Here is a 23,258-nt window from a genome sequence, read left to right on the forward strand (position 1 = left end):
TTGGCTACGCCTGTGCGATGCATTGTGCAAGAATGAGAGATCAAAATTACAGATAACCCACTTTTCTCCCTAAAGCACCTTCTGCCACAATGGAGATTTTTTCCTAATTCTTGTAAATGTATTAATCACAAGTGTTATAGGAAATACCTTCAGGAAACAGGTAGCTTGAGAAAAAAAAAAAAAAGAAGAAAAATCTCATTACAGTACTATTGCCATTTGTTGGTCTTTGAGAACCAAACCTGCTTTCAGCTAAGGTTCTGCTACAGCAGTGGACCATTACTGTACCTAGGAGGTCCTCGGGGTCCTTCACAACGATGTGTGCATTGAGTTCTTGCAGCTCCTGGTGAAGTTCCTCCACCTTCTTGTTGGACTTCTTCAGCATGTTGTCCACGTAGGCCAAGCTCTTCTTGTCAGTGGTGACCTTGCGCAGGTTCTCCGCACCCTCTTTGATTTTGAGCTCCTTGCGGATCTCCCGCCGGATCTGGTCCTTGATCTCATCCAGCTTCTGCTGCACCATGGTGTCCGACAGGTCCAGGTTGTGACCCAGGCCCAGGCGCTCTGAGACCACTCGGCTCCTGGCGTCACCCTTGGGGAAAGCAGACAGCGGAGGGGACATGGCGTAAAGTGGGGTTACAGCAGTAGAGGCGAGTACAGAGTCACACTTGGAACCTCACCAGACAGCACACCTGTACAGTTATCAATTACTACAGTATTTTCTTCCTTTCTGTAGGCACTCAATGACGTTTACAAACTGGAAAAAAAGCTCTACTCTCAACTTGGTATGTTTAGAGTTCATGAGGGTTGTGATAAGTAATAGGGTGAGACACACTGCACATGTTCACGCAATGAATCAGCCAACAGGGGGCACTGAACAGGACTTTGAAGAAAGAAGGTTCCTCATTTTCATTCTTTTAAAAATTAGTTTTAATGAAGCTCAAGATCTCTAAAAACGTTAAATACATCTTTTAATATGCTTTTTGCTATAACTATCAGCTTATTTAGAAAACCTGAACTGTAAATAAATCGACATCCGTATTATTAATTTTTTCCTGAACATAACCTGGTGGCGAAAATGGCTTACAGCTCACAAACGAAACGAGTTACGGAATTCCAGCCCCGGCTGCGTTTGTAAGTTGAGGAGGCCGTGTTATTACGCCATAAACAAAAATCATGAATTGCATCAGTAAAGAGCTTGGTTATGCCTACCGCCGGCGTCTATGGGTGTAACTTACGTGTTTTATGTAGGTGGTTTAACCTAGATATTTGATCCTGCGCTTCACGAGCACACGTTTCTATCCACGTAGTAAACCGTAAAACGGTGCTCAAAGTCAATGAGAAATTCTGCCGCCAAGTAAATGACCCAAACTCTTGAGTCCATGCGATTGCTGGTATCTGAAAGCCTGGTTCTCCAACCAGGTCCCGCACTGTTGTTTTGGAGAGGCCCCCCTACGGAGACCCGTCATTATCTCATGTCAGACTGAGCACTGATCGCTCGCCGCTTCTCTTATCAGCAGGGTGGGGCATGTGTCTGAGCTGGGCAATGGTTAAAAATAAATCTTACCCTAAATACACGTACAGATGGCAAAGTGCAGCATAAAGTCCTGAATATCTTAACTACTGAGACGGCTGAGGAGACCAGCCTAAGTCCTGCACAGCCACTGACAACAAAGGGACGATGGCTGTTCTCGAATGAGTGCTTCTATTCCTTCACGGCTCCAGGCTGTGCCTTCAGAATCGATTTCCACACGAAATTATGATATTTAGGAATGGAAGCTGCTTACCATCCCCTCCGCAACTTCCACAGCATCCATGACCTCAGTCGAACAAACAATGCCGAGCATTTTCTTCTGTGCCTGCTTTCAAAAGTGAAAAAAGGACAAGTTCTCTAAAAAATCTGAAGAAATCCCCCCAATGCAGGACGACCACAGCAGTTGGGAAGAGGAGTCTGCATCTGACCGCCACAGTCTCTCCAGCTTCTCTACCTCGGTGGCGTGATATCAAAACAGCCGATAAGCACTTTGGGAGGAGAAATCCTGCTTAAGCTCGAAGGGGCTGAGATCAGAGCGGACGAGCAAGGCAACTGGACTTAATCTGACTCCCGGGGCAAGCAAGGTCTTAAAATAAACCTGCGGAGAAGACGCCACCACCCTCGGAATGGGCCTCCCTGCCTTGCCGACACTGATTGCAAGGGCCTTCTGGTTGGGGTGTGTGGTGGGACCAAGCCTTGGTTTAGGTGGGGTGTAAGCAGAGCGCTGACGGGGCCACCCCTGCATCAGAGAGCACATTCCCACACCCTGGGCATGTGAGCGCCCTCACAAACACACACATGCACGCACACTTTCTCCAAGGGACGTCCAGGGGCAGCACACAACGAGTCCCCTGCATTGCAAGCGGAGAGGGGAAAAGTGAGCCAAAGCAGACCTGGGCAGCATGGCTGGCTACACTGATCACAGCCTTGATTTACCATGTTAGGCACGGTCAATTTCCACATTGTCACAGGAAGGAGTTGTTCACATCGCACTAGCACAGGGAAGATGGCAGATGTCGTCTTACAAGCTTATCGGTGTAACGAGGATCATCAAGTCACCTTGGAGAAAGGCATCCACTAGATAATTTTAAAAAAAATTTAAACATAAAGCTCCATGAAAGAAAATTCCTGATACAGACTACACACACATTTCACAGTGTGTCTTTTGGAGCTGGTTTGGTGCTGGATATAAACAAATTAAAATGGCACAAACGCTACCCTTCCCGATGCCAGAACTTTCCACTGACGGACAGCTCAGACAGGCAACAGACTTCCTGAAAAGATTACATATATAAAACGCAAGATACTGGCATAGCAAACAAAACTGAACAGCCACCCTGTGCAGTCTAACCGTGCTACCCTCTCCACATCCCACACGACGAACAGCCAGGGACAAGACCTTCGCTCAACTACAGCTACCCTACAGGTGATCATCGCACGCAATCTCACAAGATCATTAAATTCATTTTTCACAGCACTACAGCGCCCTTCAAAACATTCAGGCGCTCAGCGCGGAAGACCAGAGTGACACCTTGCAAAAAGCGAACCATGAACGCACAGAAATTTCCAGAGAGCTCGAATTCAAGTTTGCGACGCTTGAATATGCAAACACAAAAGGGCAGGTGATCCGGCAGCAGGGAGTACCAGCGCCGTATGACTCATAGGTAACATGGAGGTCACTTTTCCAGCCAGGCTTCCACAGAGCCTTCCCTGTGAGCGACTCGACAAGCCCCTCACTGAGACCGCTCTGCTCTCTCGCAGGCGGTGATACACTTGGCACCTTGACGTGTAAAGCCAAGCTTGTCGTCACCTACAGATGCATTTCAATGAAGCTGCAGCCTGATCACACTCTCCCCACCACCCATTAAAAAAAAGGCAAAATAAAACCATCCTTTTCTGGGCTTCGGTGAAAGCACACGCGACTTGCATCGCGCCCAAACGTTTTCCATTTGAGCGTGCTCGGAAAGTGACTCAGCCCACTCAAAGAAGGTCTTGAAGCTCAGAGGGCAGGCCTGGTCTCCCACCCCCACCCAGCAACATGTTCAAGAAGCAAACTGGCTAGAGGGGAGTGGAGATCAGAACCCAGCCATGCAACACACTCCTACATCTGCTAGGAAGGTGTTGGTGGGAGGAGGGGGGGAGAGGCATGTCCTTTCCAGGCTGTCAACTAGTCGGGAGCAATGGTAGATACCAAGAGACGCAATAAACGAGAAGCAAAACACTTTGCGCAATACGAAGAACCATAAAAAGGCAACTGCGCTGTGCCCACAGTCTACCCGCTCACGATCCACTGTGCATTGAAAATAAGGTGACATCAATTAGGGGTCAGTGTCCAACAGGAGCAAGCAGGCATCAGGCAAGAGGACTCAGAGACCACGAATGCAGGCGCCCAACTCATCCCAAACGTACAAGTGCCGACAACAGACTAGAACGTTTAATCTGCGCTCTCTTTAGGTTTACATGCAGAGGGACGTAATTCTCAAAGAGGCGTGTCGGTGAAGATGGAGGGGACGGAAATAGCAAGCCGAGTGCTGACAGCCATCGCCCGGCTGCACGAAACCACGGAGTGCAACGGGCGGGCATCGCTCCTGCAGGTAGCCCTGCAAAACACCACTCTTCCCGTACACTTTCACTGCAACTTGGCACAAACAAACCTCCTTTGCACTTGTTTGGTGGCTGCTTCTGGAGCCCGAACAACTAGACAATTTATTTAACAAGAGGACTTTGATGTATGACGGTGAGAAGGGAAGGGGGGGGAAGAAAAAAAGAAAAAAGAAGAAAAAAAAAAAAAAAAACCACACACCACAAACCGGTAATAAGCTACTCTTTCATATGGAACAGAACCAAAAAGGTGGGATAGACTTGCTTTCGCTCCACACCTTCCCTTTTAATTTGCAAAGTAAGGCCTCGCATGCAGACTACAGGTGTTGAACACAAAGCTTTCAGTGGACAAAACACAAGGGCGTTCAATCTCGTTGGGGGGGACGGGACCTTGAGAACGTCAACAATGCTGGCGCTCACTTACATAAGGGGTGGATTTGAATTTTGGCACCGATCAGTACTATAATCCGAGTTTCTGGTAACCGGCCCCATCTGATGACACCTCAGTCGTCGCAGCTGAACTTGGTGTCGCTGCTTTAAATAACCGTGGGGAGGGGAAAGCTGGGCCCCACGCTCCGCAGTTAATTCCCCCAATAAAACCGGTGCCTGTAATTACAGAAGCCAGATATATTTATGATGCGCTGCCATAATTCATGCACTCTGAAGTACAGCTGCGAGATGTAAAATGTAGCAGTACGCCAGGTAATGAGGATCATTAAGTCAAAACTACAACAGAGGCTCTTTTAACATACACTGCAGAAAGAAAAATCTCCAACAAATCTGCCTTGTCAAAAGAGCTGGAGTACCCGTATTTTACACCCTTCCCCCAAAGTGGTTAAGAGACTGATTGAACGCTGGAGGATAAATGAGAGTCTCTGGATGGAATTGCACAAGTCAAACATAACGTCGGTGACGGTAGAACAGCTAGAAGACGACAGAGAGGTGGGTTTGCCCAATTATTGCAGAACGTGATGCTATACTAATCACCCTGTACTGTCCTGAGATCCAGCTGTTCATTTTTGTCCACACAGAAGTGGACACAGCTTTAAGTATATACTACCGTGTTGAGAAATCAATGCACCTTATAGAGGATGTGCTGTGTTTTTTAAACAACATGTTTGGGGGAAGGGCTTGGAAAGCTTCCTAATAACCCAAGAAATATGTATTAAAAAAAGAAAAGAAAAAATAAATAAAATTTTCCGCTTCGTCTCAGGAGGATATGTAAACACCCTGGTGCAGGAAACGGTCCCTAAAAACGAACGGGAGAAACTGGCTATTTCATTGCTGGGCAGGGATTTAGTAGGACGAAGGCCCAAAAGACACACTTCTGCCGCATTCAAGTTCTGCTCAACGGGACAAACCCTTACGTTTACATTTTTTTTTTTCCCCATTTAGCTGACACTTTTCTCCAAAGCGACTTACTAAGCTACCTACAACAATTTACCTACGTACACAGCTGGGTAATTTTACTTGAGCAATTTAGGGCAAGTACCTTGCTCAGGGGTACTAAAGCTGAAGGTGGGATTTGAATCAGTGACCCTTGGGTACAAAGGCAGCAGCTCTAACCACTACACAACCAGCTGGCCCTACATCCTCTCTTAACCCTTCAGCGTGACATGCAAATGCAGCTTTTTACCTGCATTAATTACATTTCCAAGCTTCTGAAAACCTTCCACCCATCACTTATGGAGTGAATAACTGGGCTGAACCAGTAATGCAAGAGATCTCGCTCCCGATAAAGACCGATACCTGTCTGACCAGCTCGGACCTCGCTCGATGAGTCAGATGCTGAGTTGCTCCTAGACGTCCCATACTGGAAGCGTCAGTTTCCTTTGGGAGTTCCAGTCCTCACTGTAGGACAATTCATTTCTTGCATAATGTGACAGGATAGGAGATCCTTCAGGACATATGACTAGGTGACAGGGACACTTAAAATAGTTTAAGGAAAATGGATGGCGAAGAGAAATAAAGGCAAACTATTTGAGAAAATCTGATCTCATTTCATTTTCATGTTTTGAAGAAAAAAAAAATTTCTGAAGCCCACTGGAACATACTCTCTGCGACTCAATTTAAATAAATGACTAAATTCTCTGAAAAGTTCGAGCAAGGTATTTCGGAAATTGCATAAAAAGCAAATAAAGGCATAAATTGGGTTTCAGCTAATTATTTTAATAAAAAGTTCACCGGTCGTCTTAAGAAAGGCGTTACGAACAGCAGCTACGAGTTATTTAGCGAAACATTTCCAACTGGACGTGCAGCAGGACGACGGGAGCGAACGTCGCACTATTGTCTCACGCAGGATGTGTCGGCCCGTCTTTGATCCCGATTTAAGGCCATCCTGACCGTTTAGAGAACGCGTGCAGATGTTGAAACGCGCCAACACCTATCCTAACCGCATGATTTGAACACGGAGACAACTGCTCAGAACCCAACAAATCAGAATAATACCACAGTAACCTGCAGGTGGGAGAGCTCTCTGTAAACTTATTTTTTATTTGAGTCTGTGGCCTAAATGTCTCATAATTAAACACGTTTCTCCAAAAACGATAAGTGTGGCGGCAGGTAGGATCATCCTGTAAGCGGATGGTTTGAATGCCACCTCTACTGCTGGACCCTTGATCACTTGGTACTTACTTTAAATTGATAGTGTAAAGTACCCTGCAGTGTAAATGAGTGTGAATCACTGTAAAGTCCAACACTAAACCATGTTGGACAATAAAAGTCAACTAAACAACGCAAATATGTCTGAACAAGATAGGACCGCTGGATGCCAGAGTATCACCACGGCCCGTGGAAGGAGTTTTACAGTAAAAATACGGTAGAATACCAATTCATAAAGCACAACATTAAAACTAAATAAATAAAAACAGTAACAATGTCTAGACTAAAGTATTGCAAAATACACCACTTTGCCTCCTTAAACAGCAAAATAAGTGTGGTTTATATATATATATATATTTTTTAAAAAGTGTATAGACACTTAAGTTTCCCAAAGTTTGCATAACATTTAAGAAACGTTTATAGAACATATTGAGGTTTCAGTGCTGCACTGATTTCATGTGGTACTTGAGCACAGGAAGGAAAGGCAACAGATACAAGCTTGTGTTTTTACTACAGGAAAGAAATCAATCATTTAACAAGTTTGCTTGTTTATGAGAAGGTTTCTGTCTTCGGAAAAGAAAAACACAGAAAAGAGAAGAGGTGTTTTTACTTAAACATACAGTTTAGGCCGCGTTTTTGAAGGCTGGCTCTGTCTGTCAAAAACTCGCTTCACGTTAGTTGTTGTTCTAAATATACATAGATTCTGAGGCAGTTTATGATGTTTTGAACACGTTTTAGTTTCTTTTGTATTCCTACTTTGTTCAGCAACTTTTTCGAGAGAAATCAATCATGTCGCCGGACTGCGAACGCTGTGTTTTGGCAGAGAATTTAAAACGTACAACCCGTTCGTGAAGGCCATAAAACTTCAGCTATTCAATTTCGAATAATTCCATTGCAGCACTGTGGCGAAGTTTTTTTTTTTTTTTTTTTTTTTTTTTTTCCCCCCCTGAGAACATAAAACGCAAGAAAAGTGCTTTCCCTCGCGCGACGGCGCGTGCAGCGTCCGGAGAACAAGAGTGGGGAACGTTGTTTATTACAGCGCGCGACCGACAAACATGATGGAAAATAAGAACCTTTTCCCGGATTAAAAATTATTTCCTAATTTTTTTCTTTTAAAAAAGAAAAAGACAAATAAAAAAAACCTAATGAAAATGGTAACGATAATAATAAAAGAAAAAAAAAATTGGCACTCAGTCCGGGTTTTTTTAATCCCCAGCAGAAAAAGTGAAGAGCGGTACCGCGCAGCCAGCAGGAGACGGTACTGGAGCAACAGTTGGGATTGGGGTGTTTCAGTGCTGAGCGCCGAGGCCCTCGTCCCGCTTCCAGCCAGGAGACCCTCCCGCAGGGGCCGCGGCGGGAGAAGAGGGCCTCCTGTTCCCCGCCGTGCGGAAACGAGCCCCCGCGCCGCAGGCGGACGGCGGAAGGTGCGGCGCGAGGACGGTCGGAAAAAGCGGCGCGCCAGCCAGACGTTCGAAGCGCGGCTGCTGTTGCGCTCGGGAACTTTTCTTACCTGCACGGAGTCGGCCGCCATCTTGGTTCTCGAGTTGGAGTGGAACTCGGAGGAGGAGGAAAAGGAGGAGGAGGACATGGGCGGGGGGGAATCCCTTCCCCGAGCCGCTTATCCCGTCCCGGCTCGGCGCGCCTTTAGCCCCCTTCCCCTGCTTTCTACCGCTTAGAGTCGATCGGTGCGTCTCACGTCGGTCGGTCCGTCCGTCGATCGGTTTGTGAGGGAATCAGCCTGGGAAGTGCGGGCAAAAGCGTCCCATGGCCGCTGCTCTCGGTTTAATGTCGCCGGGAACTTTTCTTTTCCTTCTGCAAAAAAGCCGCATAGAGCAGGGCTGAACTGAACGTGCGACACCTAACGAAACTGGGAAAGGGGGGGGGGGGAAGAGAGAGAGGGAGAGAGAGAGAGAGTGTGTGTGAGTGAGTGAGTGAGTGAGTCAGTCAGGTGACCGGGAGCGGGCTCGAGACCCAAGGATTGTCCCGCGAGTCAAGTTCCTCAACACCAACTTCATACATAGAATAGAGCATGTAGGAGCTGCACGCAGTAATAATAATAAAATCATGATGATAATAATAATAATAAATGATATGGTAAAAGTTACTTGTAATGCAACAATTATTATTATTAATAATAATAATGTTATTTTCCCATTGTTATTCTGTTTCTGTTGTTTCTTTCTCTTTAAAGTATTTTCTCTTGACTGATGAACTCCAGTAAAAGTAAACTCTGTATCAGTGTCAAACAGAGCTCAGAAAAGTACCATTTCTCCAGAAATGTACTGAAGCGATGGGGTAAATGTGACTTGTTACGACCCATATTTGATGACAAATCACTGCATGGTGATTTCATGGCGTTTGATGATTGGCTACTTGATGCAATTCTTATAGAGGAACAAATAATTTAATGTTAGTGGCAACGCATAAAACTCAATGCGTGAAATTTATACTCACGGGCAGCAGGTGGTGCAGTGGTTAGAGCTGTAGCAGAATAACAGATGTTTTCATATCCCTTTTCTTGCTTTGATCAACTTAAATTTCCATTTATTCATTTATCAGATGCTTTTCTCCAAAGTGGCGTACATTTCATAGAAAATACAGTTTGTGCATTACATTAGGAGAAAGAGATGTAGTTGCAGACATGTGATCCTTAAGTAAACTTTACGTCTTTCCGCTATATGCACCGATGATCATCGCATGAGTGGGTGCAGAAAACTCAGGGTAGACAGTTCCTGATCACCTTCGTACAAAACTTTTAGATAGTAGATGTTAGATAGTAACCGTCACAATCATTTATCCATTTAGTTAACAAGGTATTCTTGCTGTACCAAGTGAGGGAAAGCACCTTGGTCAAAGGCACTGCAGCAACAATGGGGGATGTAAACATTGCGAGGAGATTATTTTAGCCGCTGCGCCACCTGCTGTCCCACTGAATTGACATCGAAATAACTGTTAGCTATTTTCCACATTACTGTACAGTGTTTATTAAACATTCAGACAATAAAATAATCACAGATACTCTCCGCTGATGTAGAAAACTGTTTGTTTTGAGGACTTCAAAACAAACAGTTTTATACATCAGTGGATTTATACCATTTCGGTGAATCACATCATCCATTAAATCATTATACAGCCGTGTGCTTTGTTTAGCGCTTTGTCCTCTAATTCTTTTTTTTTTTGTTGTTGTTGTGTTGTGTTTTCTTTATCTAGATGTCGAAAAACGTTTTCAAGAAACGGACTGGTAAACCTGGGCAAGTGGCCGCATCGTCATTTATGATGCAGAAATAATCCTGCGAGTGGAAAGCCTCTGGGGGCCTTTGTCGGTGCACTGACTCCGCGCTCCTCTTAAGACAAAAGCCAGACGCTTCCTGTGGCAACAATCGGGCTTCCTGCGTCCCGCCATGTGTTGCCCTATCGAAGGTGATAATCTCCCTGCGCTTTTCATCTCGCAGGTTACATTTGCTGAGCCTCCCTTTAATATTAAATTAATGGTGTCAGTTCCACTTGCGAGGAAAGGATGGGGGCAAAACAAAATGTTCCTCGACTGGGAGCAACATTCCTCGCTGACCTTGGCACCCCGAATGCTTCTGCTGGCAAATTTCAGAACTGTGGCAATCAAAATGGTTTTTGTTTTTTATGCTTTTCAAAAAAAAAATTAAATATAAGAGTGAATTAGCAGTTAAAAGTTTTGTTTTGGCCATATATAGGAATTAGTTGTTATTTAAGCTAAAGTGGTCAGCATGGTGGGGCAGTAGGCAGTGCTGGTACTTGGATGTGGGTTCGAGATCAGGCTGTGTGGGGTTTGTACCTTCTCCCCGTGTTCGTGTGGGATTCCTCGCAGTGCTCTGGTTTCCTCTCACAGTCCAAAGGTGTGTTTTAGGTGAGCCGGAAACTCTAAATCAGCCTTCGTGTGTGCGAATGCCCTGCGGTGGGCTGGCGTCCCACCCGGGGTGTGCCGTGCCTCACGCGCTGTGCTTCAAGGATAGGCTCTGGACCACTAAGACAATGTGCTGTGCATCGCTGTCTGCCCTGTGCCTCTGAGAACAGATGCACTCAGCCCTTTTGTGTGTCTGTATGCACACTGAGCAACAATCCCCTTAATCGCTTCTCACCTGTCCCTTGCCAGGGGATCGGGGCACTGAGGCGGCTGACCACGTGAGCTCAGATGGCCGTACGGCCAACAGGGGTGTGCGTCTGCCAAGGCTGTGGCCTCGCGGAGGAGGATCCCACATGCTGGGCTTCTCACAGGGATCACCTGTTGCTGCACACAGGTCAGGATTTCCAGGGAGACTGAGCTTCCTCCAGGACACCTGCCCCCCCCAACCTGCCTTGCTCTGCTCACTTATAGAACATTACCTCATCACCGCCTTTGTTTCTGAAGCTCCTCTTCATCACCTGTTTGCTCCAAGATTCTCTTCCTCCACTCTCTCTTTATCTAACTCTAGTACCAGCCAGTTGTGCCTATAGGAAGTTAATTGAAACAGAGCTTATTATTATCATTTCTTCTTTTACCTGCTGCTGTTTCAAAGTAAGTGACAATGTTAGGTTTCTCTTGTAAGATACCTTCAGTATATTAGATGTTTATAGAGTTTTACCATATCAGTTCAGAGTATGGACCCTGATCAGGGATACCATAGCAGGAGGTGGGATTTGAACCTGGGTCCTTGGAGTGCTACCAGCTCAAAACTTTATACCAAGAACATCAGGTCTAATTATAGTTATTCGAATAAACAATTTTTTGGATTCTTCCTGAAAGTTTCAGCTTTTTTTCTTTTTTTTCAAATTCCGGGAGGGGAAGGAAGATTGGAAATGTGCATTACTGCTCCGCACATTATTAAAGATACAGAATTTTCACTGGAATAACTGAAATTTGACTACTTATTTTCATTTTAAAGTATAATTAAAAAAACGTTTTCTCCATTTTTCCGTTATTGCTGTTATTGTTATTTCTTCCCAAATGTACAGCATTAATCATTTCATTCTTCTCACTGCTTTCCTCAACGGCAGGAAAAGGCCTTTGAGCGACGGTGTCTTCAGCGCCACCTGGTGGCCGCCAGGAAGACGTTGAATGAACGAGTAATACAATCATCAGTATGAAGAGCGGTGCCAAGAATCAAAGCTACAACTCGCCTTTGTCCTTTCATACACGCAAATATAGTGACTGATTACAGGTTTACCAGCCTGGGGAAACTTTTCTTATTATTATTATTATTATTATTTGTAGTGCTGGGAAAAAAATACTTCTATGTATGTTACTCGTGTGACCCTTTTATCCAGATACCTTGAACCACATTTTACTTATTTATGCAAGTCCATATCCACCATTGCTGGGATATAAACTAACAACCGTTTATTAAATCCACTTCCATAGCTACCTGCTGGCAGGTAACAGGTGATACAGTCATAAACCGAAAAGTTTTTTTTTAAGTATCATTAGTTTTAAGAAAAAAAAAAAAAAAAAAATATATCTAACTGGACCTCATGCATGTGCAGCGCTTCCTCTCGCTTTTATTGTCCACGATGACAAACAGGAAGCTGAGGAAGTGGACCCACATGGTGCGGCTCTTTCCCTTTCGCTCGGGCAGGGCCGCATGTCCAGCGCCTCCCGCTAGAGGGCGCCATAAAACAGAATAAAACAGCCCTGTAGCCCAATCACTGCAAAGCTGGGTGGCAAATGTTTCATTTTTTTGCTTTTACAGTTTCAGTTTGAAAGACATAACAGAAAGGCGTGTGCATTATTGTAGCATGATATTGTGTCCCTTTTTATTAACTGCAAACAGATGTGTTGCAATACGTGCGGCGATCATACGCAGTTTTAGTTGCTGCGCTCACACGTCGTGGGTACTGAAAGATGTTTACTCTTTCTCTTGTGGTCTACAGCAAGTGCTATTCGTAGCCAAAAAGGCAAAAAAACAAAAGCTGATTGTGAAGGAATTAAATAAATCAAGTGAACGTAATGCATGTAGAGACAGGTGGGGCAAGAACACCCCCCCTCCGGGCTTTTCAAAAAAGCTGCAACTCAAACACAAGAGTCCCAGTGTCAGAAGGTGCAGTATTTCATTATGTTACTGCCATTCCTCCGAAGGTGCGAAAGCCAAAGTCAACTAGGCTGAAACAGACTGGATACGAGTCTTAGCGCAGATTGTTCTGGACTGAATACCTGGTTTGTAACCTGAAATTACCCATGGTGCCCTTGGCTGTTTGCATTTGCAAAGGAGGCGGCTAATGAGCTGGACGTCCGCTTCAGGTAGGTGACCTAGAAGAGGTGTTTGAGCCGCGCCGCGGTCCTCCGGGGAGACACCCTTCGCTTTGGACATCGCCCTTGCCTCGAAATAATTGGTCTGAGCTCTTCTATTATGCATCAGTGTCTGCAGGCGATGTATCTTGTCTGCTAATTAGCGCACCTCCCTTGCGGTGCTAATGAGGACCCCCCCCACCAACCCCCCCCTCATGGCCGGAGGCCGCTGGAACGGACAGCTGGTGAGGCCACGCGTGCAACTCCAGGCGCTGCGCTGGGGTCCGAGGCGTGGCCCCGCCTTCGGGCCTCCTCGGCCTCGAGTCTCGGGGACTCTCCTCAGCGTGGAGTAAGGCAGGACACACACCAACTGAGTGTGTGTGAGAGCGAGCGTGTGAGCGTGAGATCCTTCGTAGGGGCGTCTGTGTATGCTGGTGCATGTAAACACATATATGTCTGCCAATGTCTTCCTGCATATTAGATGATTACTGTTATTGATAATAATTCACCTAACTGCCGGTTTTCTTCAAAGCGATTGACGACGTTGACACTTGGTGATGATTCGCCAATTTATACGCAGTGCATCTTAAAAGTATGTGAACCCCGTGACTGATATTATTTAATGACAACCAGTGTTTCTCATGTGACATTACAAGAGTGGAATGAGCAATTCCATATGTTGCTTTAGAGGAAATCACGTGTGTAGTAGAAACACGGTAGTAGTGCAGGTGTAAAAAATAAGTTGCATTGGTTAAACCAGATAGATAAGTAGAGTCAGGTGTGTTAATCATAGTAATTTATTCATTTTATACATTCACTTTAAGATTTAGCATTTAGATTTTAAATGTTTATTTTAATATTTTTACAAGAATAATGACCATCCCAATAGGGTTCGCATGCTTTCAAACAGCACTGTAGCTGTATTTTTACTGTATCGATTCAGGGTAAATACTGTGATCAAGGGCACCACAGCAGGAGAGCCCTCAAACCTGGGTCTTTCGAGACCAAGAGATCAGCTCCAGCCACTTTGCCACCTGCTGCCTCAACCTGAGACAATGAGGATGTAGACGAGGCCCCTGCAGATCTCTGGGTCACATTCCGCACCCCGCACGTATCCTTCAATGTTCCCATAATTCAGTGGGAGAAAAGCGGTAAGGTCCCGCTTTGCACACACATTACTTCAGCAGTGTGTACGTTCGTGGGGTGTGTATGGTGTGTGTGAACGAAGGAGAGGGGCAGCCACATCTAGGAAAGCAAACAGGAAGCAGCAAAAGCAAAATAAGGAAATTAGGGGCACTTTTATAGGGCAGTGAGGGCTGGATGAAGTCCGGAGTTGCCCGCTTTACTAAGTGCTGGAGGAGCCAGCAAATAGGGATGCGACATAGCGCACGCGGCCTCGTCCCCGAGACACCCAGCCAGGGTCCCGGTCCCGGCCCTCCATCTAGACGGCGCAGCCACTCCGCCTCCTGGGGAGACTTTTTGGACCGATAATAAACGGAACAGGCCTACCTGAGAGCTGGACCATAGTTTGAGTTCACCCATAATGCCAGTGCACACATTGTATGAATTACAAAGGGTAATACAGCAGGAGGTGGGATTCGAACCTGCAACTGCTGAGTCCAAAAGTAGCAGCTCTAACCACACCAGTGTGAATGGAGTTGTGCTAGATTGAAATCTAGACCCTGCTTGTGTGTCTCCATCAGAATCCAGTAAAAGCTTCAAACACTGGCTAAATGCACAGCACCATTCAGAAGTCCGAGTACACCTGCTTGAACTGGGTTTAAACTGTATACCTGTGTATCCCTGTGTATCTGATTTAAATTAAAATCCTGTACACGTCAACAAAACGGCCACCCGAAGCAATCTTACATGACATAAAATTATGTAAAGCCCAAGCAGGTGTACTCAAACTTTTGACTGGTGCCATGCACATCACCAGAACACCGAATAGTTGGCAGAAATTCAACACGATTTCATCTGCCTGTATTAAAAAATAAAAATATGGCAGTGTCCACATTCCGCGTTCAGCGCCGAATATGGTCAGCGTTGCACTGGGCTGATTTTGCTTTAATATCTTGTATTTTTGGATAATTTTCTAGCTTTTTTTTTTTTGAGCTCTGTGCCTGTAATGATGCAAGCAGTTTAATTATTTGTGTGGCACTGAGTGGCAGAGAAAGAGAGAGAGAGAAGAAATTGTGTTTTAATTTGGCCAACAGGGGGAGACAAAATATCACAAGTTAATGAAGCCATTCCCAGTAGTAATCAATATTCCCAAAGTCTCTCATTAAACATTTGAATAATGAAGTCTGATGCCACATGCATTGTTTTTGGGCCAAAAGGAAATTAAGAAGGGCCTCTGTTGATCTAAATGAGGAATGGAGGATGCAGATCTGGGCAAGGCGAGGTCGTGCGGATCTTGAAGGAACCTTTCCATCAACCGCCGCCCGTAAACTAGTTAAATCGAACCGTTCCTGCTCACATCTACGCAAGTGTGCCTTATGAATCATTGCAACAACAGGAAATTATGAATAACGGGGTTACAGGAGGATTGCCTCCGTGAAGGTGTGGGGGGTGTCTAAACGTGGTCAACCGCGCGTCGTGCGTTGGGTAAACGCATCAGCCGAGCGAATGGACCACAAAAGGGTAATGAGTGAAAAGTCGAAATTGCAAAGAAAGACATAAAAAGTCAAAGGGAGTAATGAGACTGCGATCGCTGAATTAAGCTCCTACCAAGAGAGGGGAAAAGGCGAAAAATGCAATATCCGAGGAGCAGGGAGTAACTGTTTACCCCTAGAATGTTCCGGATCTTCAGACGTAACCGTGTCTGAATAAGAGCTTTAGGGAGAGGAGCTGGGTTTCGGCTGAGGTTCGTGGCGTGTCGCGCATCCATCTCTGTCTGTGTGCTAATTGTACGGAAAGTATAAATATTTCATTGAACGAACTCTGTTGTCCGGTCACCGTGGGCTTTACTGTATATTTTTACCTCGTGTGCTGCGAGGCCGGGAAAACGATGGTTATGACAATGAGGTTGCGCGCGTCCGGGGAGGGAAGGGGGGGTTGTGTGCGCCAACAGACGGCCGCGCCTGTTAATATGGATGGCGGGGACCTGTGACACCGTGGCATCCTTTGAAACCGAATACACCCCGTGAAGGTCAAGGTGTGTATCGGGTGCCGTAGCCGAGCCCGGTAACGTGGGCGCGCGAGGGTGCGGCGTGAATATGCGCCGCCGATCCGCCGCCTCCTGTTCTCTCCGTCGCCCCCGGATTCCGGTTTCAGGCCCTATGAAGAAATGCATGTCCTGCCATCCCCACCGCTGGGGTTCGACCCGAGCCGCGGATTGCCTTACCCTGGTCACGGGGGCCGCGGGTCGGGTGAAACCGGGCCCCTGGGACGCCGCGGCAGATGGTGGGGGACATGTTTATCAATGGCAGCGTGCGGGAACGGAGCCGGCGTTGCATGGGTTTTACAGGATCTCGTTGCCATGGCGGCAGGATAAAATGCCCCCCACTTTCTGCTCCCCGGTCCTGGTTACGAAAGGGCACCGGGTTTGGGCCAACGTCGAACCTTGCTTGGTGCCCCGTGTCCTCGGTAGGGGGTCCGAGGGGCCCGGGCAGGCCGGTTTATAGGTGGTCAACGGGGCGGTCAGGACCGGCCTGGTCCACATGGGGACCTTTGTGCGTGAACCAGACCTTCAACCAAACTTTTGAAAGTTTGGAGTCAATATAAAGAAAAGTGCTATGATATGAGATTTATGCATTTACTGTATCCGACGCTTTTCTCCAGAAAGAGACTTACAGTGATTTATCCATTTATACTGCTGGGTAATTTTATAGTAAGTGCTCAACGGTACTGCAACCGCAGGTGGAACTCGAACCTACGAAACTCTGGGTCTAGAGATATTAGCTGAAACCATTACGCTACCTTCTGCCCCGCCTGGTAAGCATGTGTACGTACCATGGGATATAAACGTAACCTGACCGCTGTTTGAGCCTGTTATACAGTATGGAAAATACCAGTCATCTGAGTCCTCATCTCTTCTGCTGCAATATTATGATATATTTATTGACCGCTTCAGAGCAGGAAAACAGGAATGCGCCCGGGTCACGGTCACACGTGGCCTCGCCGCTGTGCAGCGCTCACCGGGGTCACACATTCACCAGGGCGAATATTTTGTCACCGGGAGAAGAGGTGATTTTTGTTGTTCCGCACACATCCTCTCCGCGGCAACGCTGCACACAGAGTGAAACCGGTCTTTCTTACGCGCCACAGCTTGGTGAAGACGTGCCGAATGACAGCAGGCATCGCTGCCGATGCTGTTTTTTCCAATCATCCAAACTCACATGTATATAAAATCATAACTAAATCTGGAATATTTCACCATTACGATTATTTATTCATTTTTGCTGACGCTTTTCCCCAAGGGAACTTCCAATTTTAGCTTTATATACTACGCTACTTACACTGATTTACCCATTTATATAGCTAGGGGTCATTTTTAGTGTATTAATTCAGGATAAGTTCCTTGATCAAAGGTACCACAGTGGGAATCTGAACCCAAGAGTTTTGGTTGCAGTGATGTGAACTGCGTGTGATCTGCTGGCCTTTTAAAACGATCACTGTAAAATCATAGAGATCATAAACATAATTATTTGGTACATTGGAAGTTTGCCGGATGTTGCGCTGTGCTGCATGCGGTGGAACCTGTCTCGTGTTGTGAGCGACACCGGAACGGCGGAGGTTCAATCCGCCGAACCCGGGATTTCTGTGAGGTTGTCTGTTTCAGTCCCCCGTGGAGAAATGCCTTTGAGATCCTGCGTGAGGTATTTTAAATGAGGAGCACACGCAGTTTCAGGTGTTCTGACAGATGATTTAAAGCACGTCACACAAACACGGGGAGCAGCGTGCAGATCCCAGCCTGGAGCTCATAGGAGAAACAACCCCCAAACCTGTATGCGACCCACAGTTCGGCCCCAGAAGGTTGCGAGTTCAAATCCCTGCCTTTTAAACACTTTGGCAGAACAAGCACACACACACTTTCTGAACCACTTGTCCCATACAGGGTCACAGAGCCTACCTGGCAACTCAGGGCATAAGGGGAGGGGACACACCCAGGACAGGACGCCAGTCCATCGCAAGGCACCCCAAGAGGGACTCGAACCCCAGACCCACCAGAGAGGAGGACCCGGTCCAACCCACTGCTCCACCGCATCCCCCTCGGCAGGACACCCCATCTAAATTATGAGAGCTCATATTCTGGTTATGCACAGAAGGGGACAAATTCGAGGTACGTCGCTCACCCACCGTTGCCACGTCCCCTCATGCAGGTGACGCTGAGGCCTTGGCCGCACTGCCGCTGCCAACCTGGCATCAGGCGGACACATAATCGATTGTAAAGCTGTCTTCAGCGCATCCCCCCATCTAGAGTTGTTAATAGGAAGGAGGAGACTGAGCTCAAATGATTGCGGCGAAGTAATTGCTGGGCATTCTTCATCACACCTCTGGGAGCTGCTGTTGGTCGAACAAGGCCGTTGCGCTGCGGGGAAAGCGTCGTGCATACAACTTCGTTTTCTCCGTCGACATCGTTGCAATAGGCAGCCTGCGCAGGTTCGACTGCATACGGCCCCTGACTGCTCGAGTGGTGCCCTTCCTAGGTTCGGAACCGAGGACCTTGTGGTGGGAAGCCCCTTTCCAGTGTATCACAGTGCAGCTCCAGGTCACCCGGAGGGGACCGATCTCTGTGCCTTGAGGGACCTTCAGGTATGAAAACGTCTCAGACGACTGGTGAACCGTGGAGAAATTGCCAAAGGATGATATCATATCACGATTATAATTTTTTTATATATTATTTATTATTATTTATTCATTTTTCTGACACTTTAATCACAATCCTTACCATATTAGCTTTATATACAGTACAAAGCTACTTGCACCAATTTATACATTTATTCAGGGTATGTACCTTGATCAATGGCACTATGGCAGGGTTAGGGTTTGAACCCGGGACCTTGAATTACAAGACGAAAGGTTTAACGGACGCGTTAACTGAGACCGGTGAGAACTGGCTAATTTCGAATACATTTCCGGTGATATTAATCACGTAATGCGTAGTAGTTAAGGAGTAATACAAGGGATGGATTATTTAAACGCAGTGGGGCTTTCTTGCTCATGACGGTCACTCTTGGATTCCATCTGGAGAGGTTTGCAGGAAGAATTTCACCGAAGGGGAGCGAGAATCCAAACATACCAGGATTGTACCCATGCCAGACTACATGGACTTGGATGGTGGATGCACCCCCCCCCGCACCCCTTCACGTTTTGGCCTCAAACACAAAGAAAACACTGGAACTTGAGCTACAGGATAGCAAGAGATCTGCCGCCCCACCCCCGATCCCTAACCTCTTTCTCATCCGTTATTTACCAGCCGGTTACTCATTTCCGCCCTCTAAGAGATGTTTAAAGTTTAACAGGTGGGACAAAATCCCGAAACACGTTTTTCTCGTGTTCGCCATTCGCCCAGGAAACGGCGCCTAGAAATAGAGCATCTCCCTTTGAGCGATATCGCACAACGAGAGCTACATCTCTAAGGTTGGGGCTTCATTTCGTTTTTTATTTTTCTTTTTTTTTTGAGGCTCTCATTGTGCGTGTGCCGTCCACAAGGATCACATCCCTTTTTTTTTTTAGGTCCTACGTCTTGGCGGTAACCAGATATATATGCCAGCAATGTCGGCAGCATTTGAAGTGCCAGGTATGTTGTCACGGCATCGAAACGCAAACATTCCCCCCTCGTCCACATTTCTTCGGCCCAGAACTCTGTCGCGCCGCCTCTGTCCTCATCCCCTCGTCCCCACTGGTGGCGTCGGACCACAAAACCAGCAGGCAGGGCTGCGGTTAGAGATGTTGCACACAAAGGTCTTGGGTTTGAACCTCTCTAATAGCCTTGATGAAGGTGCTTACATTCAAATGATCCAATAAAAATTACCCAACTGTGTAAAGGGGTAAATCATGGCATGTAGGTTACTGTAAAAACCTCACATTTTTTTGAACAAAGGTGTCATATAAATGGGGGTTATTAACAGAGAGGCCATGTGCCCGACACCACCTGTTCCACCTGGGTCCCACCAGGTGGTGCCCTCTAACTGCCCTGTTTGATGCCTGAATCTTTCAAAAAACAAACAAATAAATAAACAAATGAATAAATAGTCCAGTGACAACTTTCCAGATCAACCCGTCAGAGCCAAACCAAGTTATATCGTTTAAAAACTATTTTTTTAATACCCAGGAATTTAAAACCCACCAGTGATTAGTGACATTTGACTTGGGATCCTCTCTTAATCCTGACCTGGCCACTGAGTTTCGGTTAGAGAAAGTACAGTTGTGCTGCTGCTTGCAGTGTGAGACAATGTTACTGTAAAGGAAAACAGTCTAAATGTAAACGGTTTATGCTGAGTGTATAAACCATCCATTTGCATGTTTTTATTAATTACTTTTAAAGTGCTTCCACATTTGGAATTATTGTTTACTTGTTTATTTGATGCCTTTATCTACAGCAGCTTAGCTACTTACAGTGATTTACTCATGTATACAGTTAGGTAATTTTTACCATGTCAGTTCAGGGTGAAAAGGGGGGCATAGTGGCGCAGTGGGTTGGACTGGGTCCTGCTCTCCGGTGGGTCTGGGGTTCGAGTCCCGCTTGGGGTGCCTTGCGATGGACTGGCGTCCCATCCTGGGTGTGTCCCCTCCCCCTCCGGCCTTACGCCCTGTGTTGCCGGGTTAGGCTCTGGCTCCCTGTAACCCTGTATGGGACAAGTGGTTCAGACAGTGAGTTCAGGGTAAATACCTTGATCAAGGGTACCATGTGGAAAGGGGATTCACACCTCTAACCACAACTGAACCTGCTGTCCTTTACCTGCTATGTGACTCAAACGTCAAACAGGGTGTCCGTTCACAACTTTGACTGCGATATGTCAGAAGGCTGGGAACAGGTCTCTCCCCCTCGCTCTCTCTATTCCAACCCATCCCTCCGGTCTAACCGAACCGACTCCAAGTTCGTCATATGCACTATGTATAGTATCTGTGCCTTTGCACAAAATCGCTCCGGTGAAATGCAGTGTGTAGAGTCTGAAACCCCATTCTGTACCGGAGTCGCTACTACATTCTGTGCTGGGAACATTGTGTGTGTGTGTGTGTGTGTGAGAGAGACTCTCCTTTCCTGCAGTTTCTGAATCCCGGACCCCTTGGGCCGCAACGCTTCCCACCTGATAGGGGACCTCTGCTCTGCCAAGGTTTCCGGGAGGGGACGGCAGGTTGGATAGCCTTACCGCCGGGACAAGTGTGGTGTTGGGCACGATAGCCATCTATCCCCCCCCCCCACCCCACTGGCTCTATTTCACAACTGTAAACCAAAATGACGATATCGCTTACAGCAGCAGTCTGGAGCACTGACTTCAGCACTGTCTTCAGCTCCTTCCAGAAACTTCTTTAAGCCTAGGTTATGTCCCTCTTCATTCAGTACCAAGGATGCCCGGTTAACGACAAGAAGGACCGAGGATAAGTGCAAATAAACACTTGAACACGTTGACGCTCAAGCTGGATATTATCTCGCCGAAGCTGGAATAATTCAGTGTTTGTCTGCAACCGAGATTCTTAATCCTTTTCCCGGGCGTGGAACCATCTAAGGAAGTGATGAAAGCTAAAGACCCCCCCCGTTAGAAAAATGTCCATTAATAAATTCGGAGGAAAAATTGCACCGGATTTATCGCACCGGTAACCGTTCACGTAGAATTATGTCATACAAGGTAATACCATAGTCAGATTTTTCTTTCATTTTTAATTTGTATTTAGTTAGGCTATTCATTCCGATCGTGGGGGTGCGGTGGCGCAGTGGGTTGGACCTCGGTCCTGCTGTCCGGTGGGTCTGGGGTTCGAGTCCTGCTTGGGGTGCCTTCCGACGGACTGGCGTCCCGTCCTGGGTGTGTCCCCTCCCCCTCCGGCCTTACGCCCTGTGTTACCGGGTAGGCTCCGGTTCCCCGTGACCCCGTATGGGACAAGCGGTTCTGAAAATGTGTGTGTGTGTGTATTCATTCCGAAGCAAATCTGTGCGTCGCAGACCCCTGAAGTCCACCCACAGACTTTGAGGGGTTCCATGGATCCCGGCTGAATAACCCCTGGTCTGCTAGGACTTGACCCCGCGACCTTCCGGTCGAGGGGAGAGCTCTTAAAGCGCTAGAATTCCTGCTGCCCCAGAAATGGCGATGAGTCCCAAGAAATGGGGCAGGCCGTGGGCTGCAGCGGCGTCCCCCCGCTCCCTTAATCTACCATCTCGCCGCACCCCCCGAACACCCCCCGCCCCCTGCGACTACCCACCTCTCTAATTCGCCGCGTCCGAAGGAGCCGATTAATCAGGGCGCGGGGCTTGATGAAGTTTTCCTGTTATTGCACCCCCGTTTTAGCAACACCTTTTGTTGTTCCCATCGCTCATTTGCAGGGGCGACCCGGCGTCAATTATGCAAATAGCTGTGGCGGCAAGCCCTGCGCCGACGACTTCTTTCGACGCCATTGTTTTGTGGAAATTTAATTATTAAGTATTATTGGCCTCGCATTTTCTTCGGTTTTCCAAGGCTTAGTTTCAATTTGATTCCTCCTCCAGCTGCTCTTGCCTCCAGTCCGTGCCAAAAAGAAAGCGCCTCATCACAGGCTCCCTGGCACACGAAGGCCGAATAAACTCCCCGCAATTTAATAATTTCGCGGCGAGTCCCTTGTTCTCGGATGCGAGCTCAAAGCTACCGGGGGGAGACAGGCAGAGCGCATTCAATTTAATGAGCCGAAATTGAATTCAAGTTTGTTCAGAATTGACTTCAATTAAGCAGGGCCTTAATGATAAATTAATCACCCTTTCTTTGGTCCCAGCCGTTTTTTTTTTTTTTCTTTTTTTTTTTTCTTTCAAAGGCCGGCTCTGGCGGCAACCGGCAGACCAAACAGACAGGACCAATTTCGGCGAGATCCCTGAGCCGATAGCGGAATTACAGCTTTTTGTGGTTAACGCGCTCAGACGGGACGGGAGGTGCTCCGAACAGACACTCTTAATTTCTATTCACTGGGAACCGGCTGCACATCTCCTCAGACATTTATAAACTGGCAATTTGAACATTGTCATGCATCTGAGATAGAGAGTTAATCCTTTTCACAGGCTCCTAATTGAACATGCATTTTCAGGGTTTAAAAGCGTGTGAACTCCGAGGGTTGCGGGTAGGTGGGTGAGGGGTGGGGGAGATGCGGCGGCGGCTCTGCTTTCAT

General features: G+C 46.9%; 1 protein-coding gene and 1 long non-coding RNA gene across 3 annotated transcripts in view; one reads left to right on the forward strand and one right to left on the reverse strand.

Annotated features, from left to right (window-relative positions):
• Positions 1-8,601, reverse strand: part of LOC108921707 (serine/threonine-protein kinase N2-like) — a 27,409-nt gene extending 18,808 nt beyond the window's left edge. For both annotated transcript variants that reach the window (XM_018731340.2, XM_018731339.2), the window contains exons 1-2: positions 8,241-8,601; positions 286-586 (exon numbers count right to left, since the gene is read on the reverse strand). In XM_018731340.2, coding sequence (XP_018586856.1) covers positions 286-586; positions 8,241-8,318 — 379 coding nt within the window. In that variant the 5' untranslated portion in view covers positions 8,319-8,601. The remainder of the gene's footprint in view (positions 1-285; positions 587-8,240) is intronic.
• On the forward strand, positions 8,344-12,327 carry LOC108921708 (uncharacterized). The gene is made up of 4 exons (XR_001965079.2): positions 8,344-8,415; positions 9,941-10,150; positions 10,857-11,001; positions 11,738-12,327. It is a non-coding gene; the product is annotated as an uncharacterized LOC108921708 (long non-coding RNA).
• The last annotated feature ends 10,931 nt before the right edge of the window (positions 12,328-23,258 follow it).

Source organism: Scleropages formosus, chromosome 25 (genome assembly GCF_900964775.1).
Source record: "Scleropages formosus chromosome 25, fSclFor1.1, whole genome shotgun sequence".
Taxonomy (NCBI): Eukaryota; Metazoa; Chordata; class Actinopteri; order Osteoglossiformes; family Osteoglossidae; genus Scleropages; species Scleropages formosus.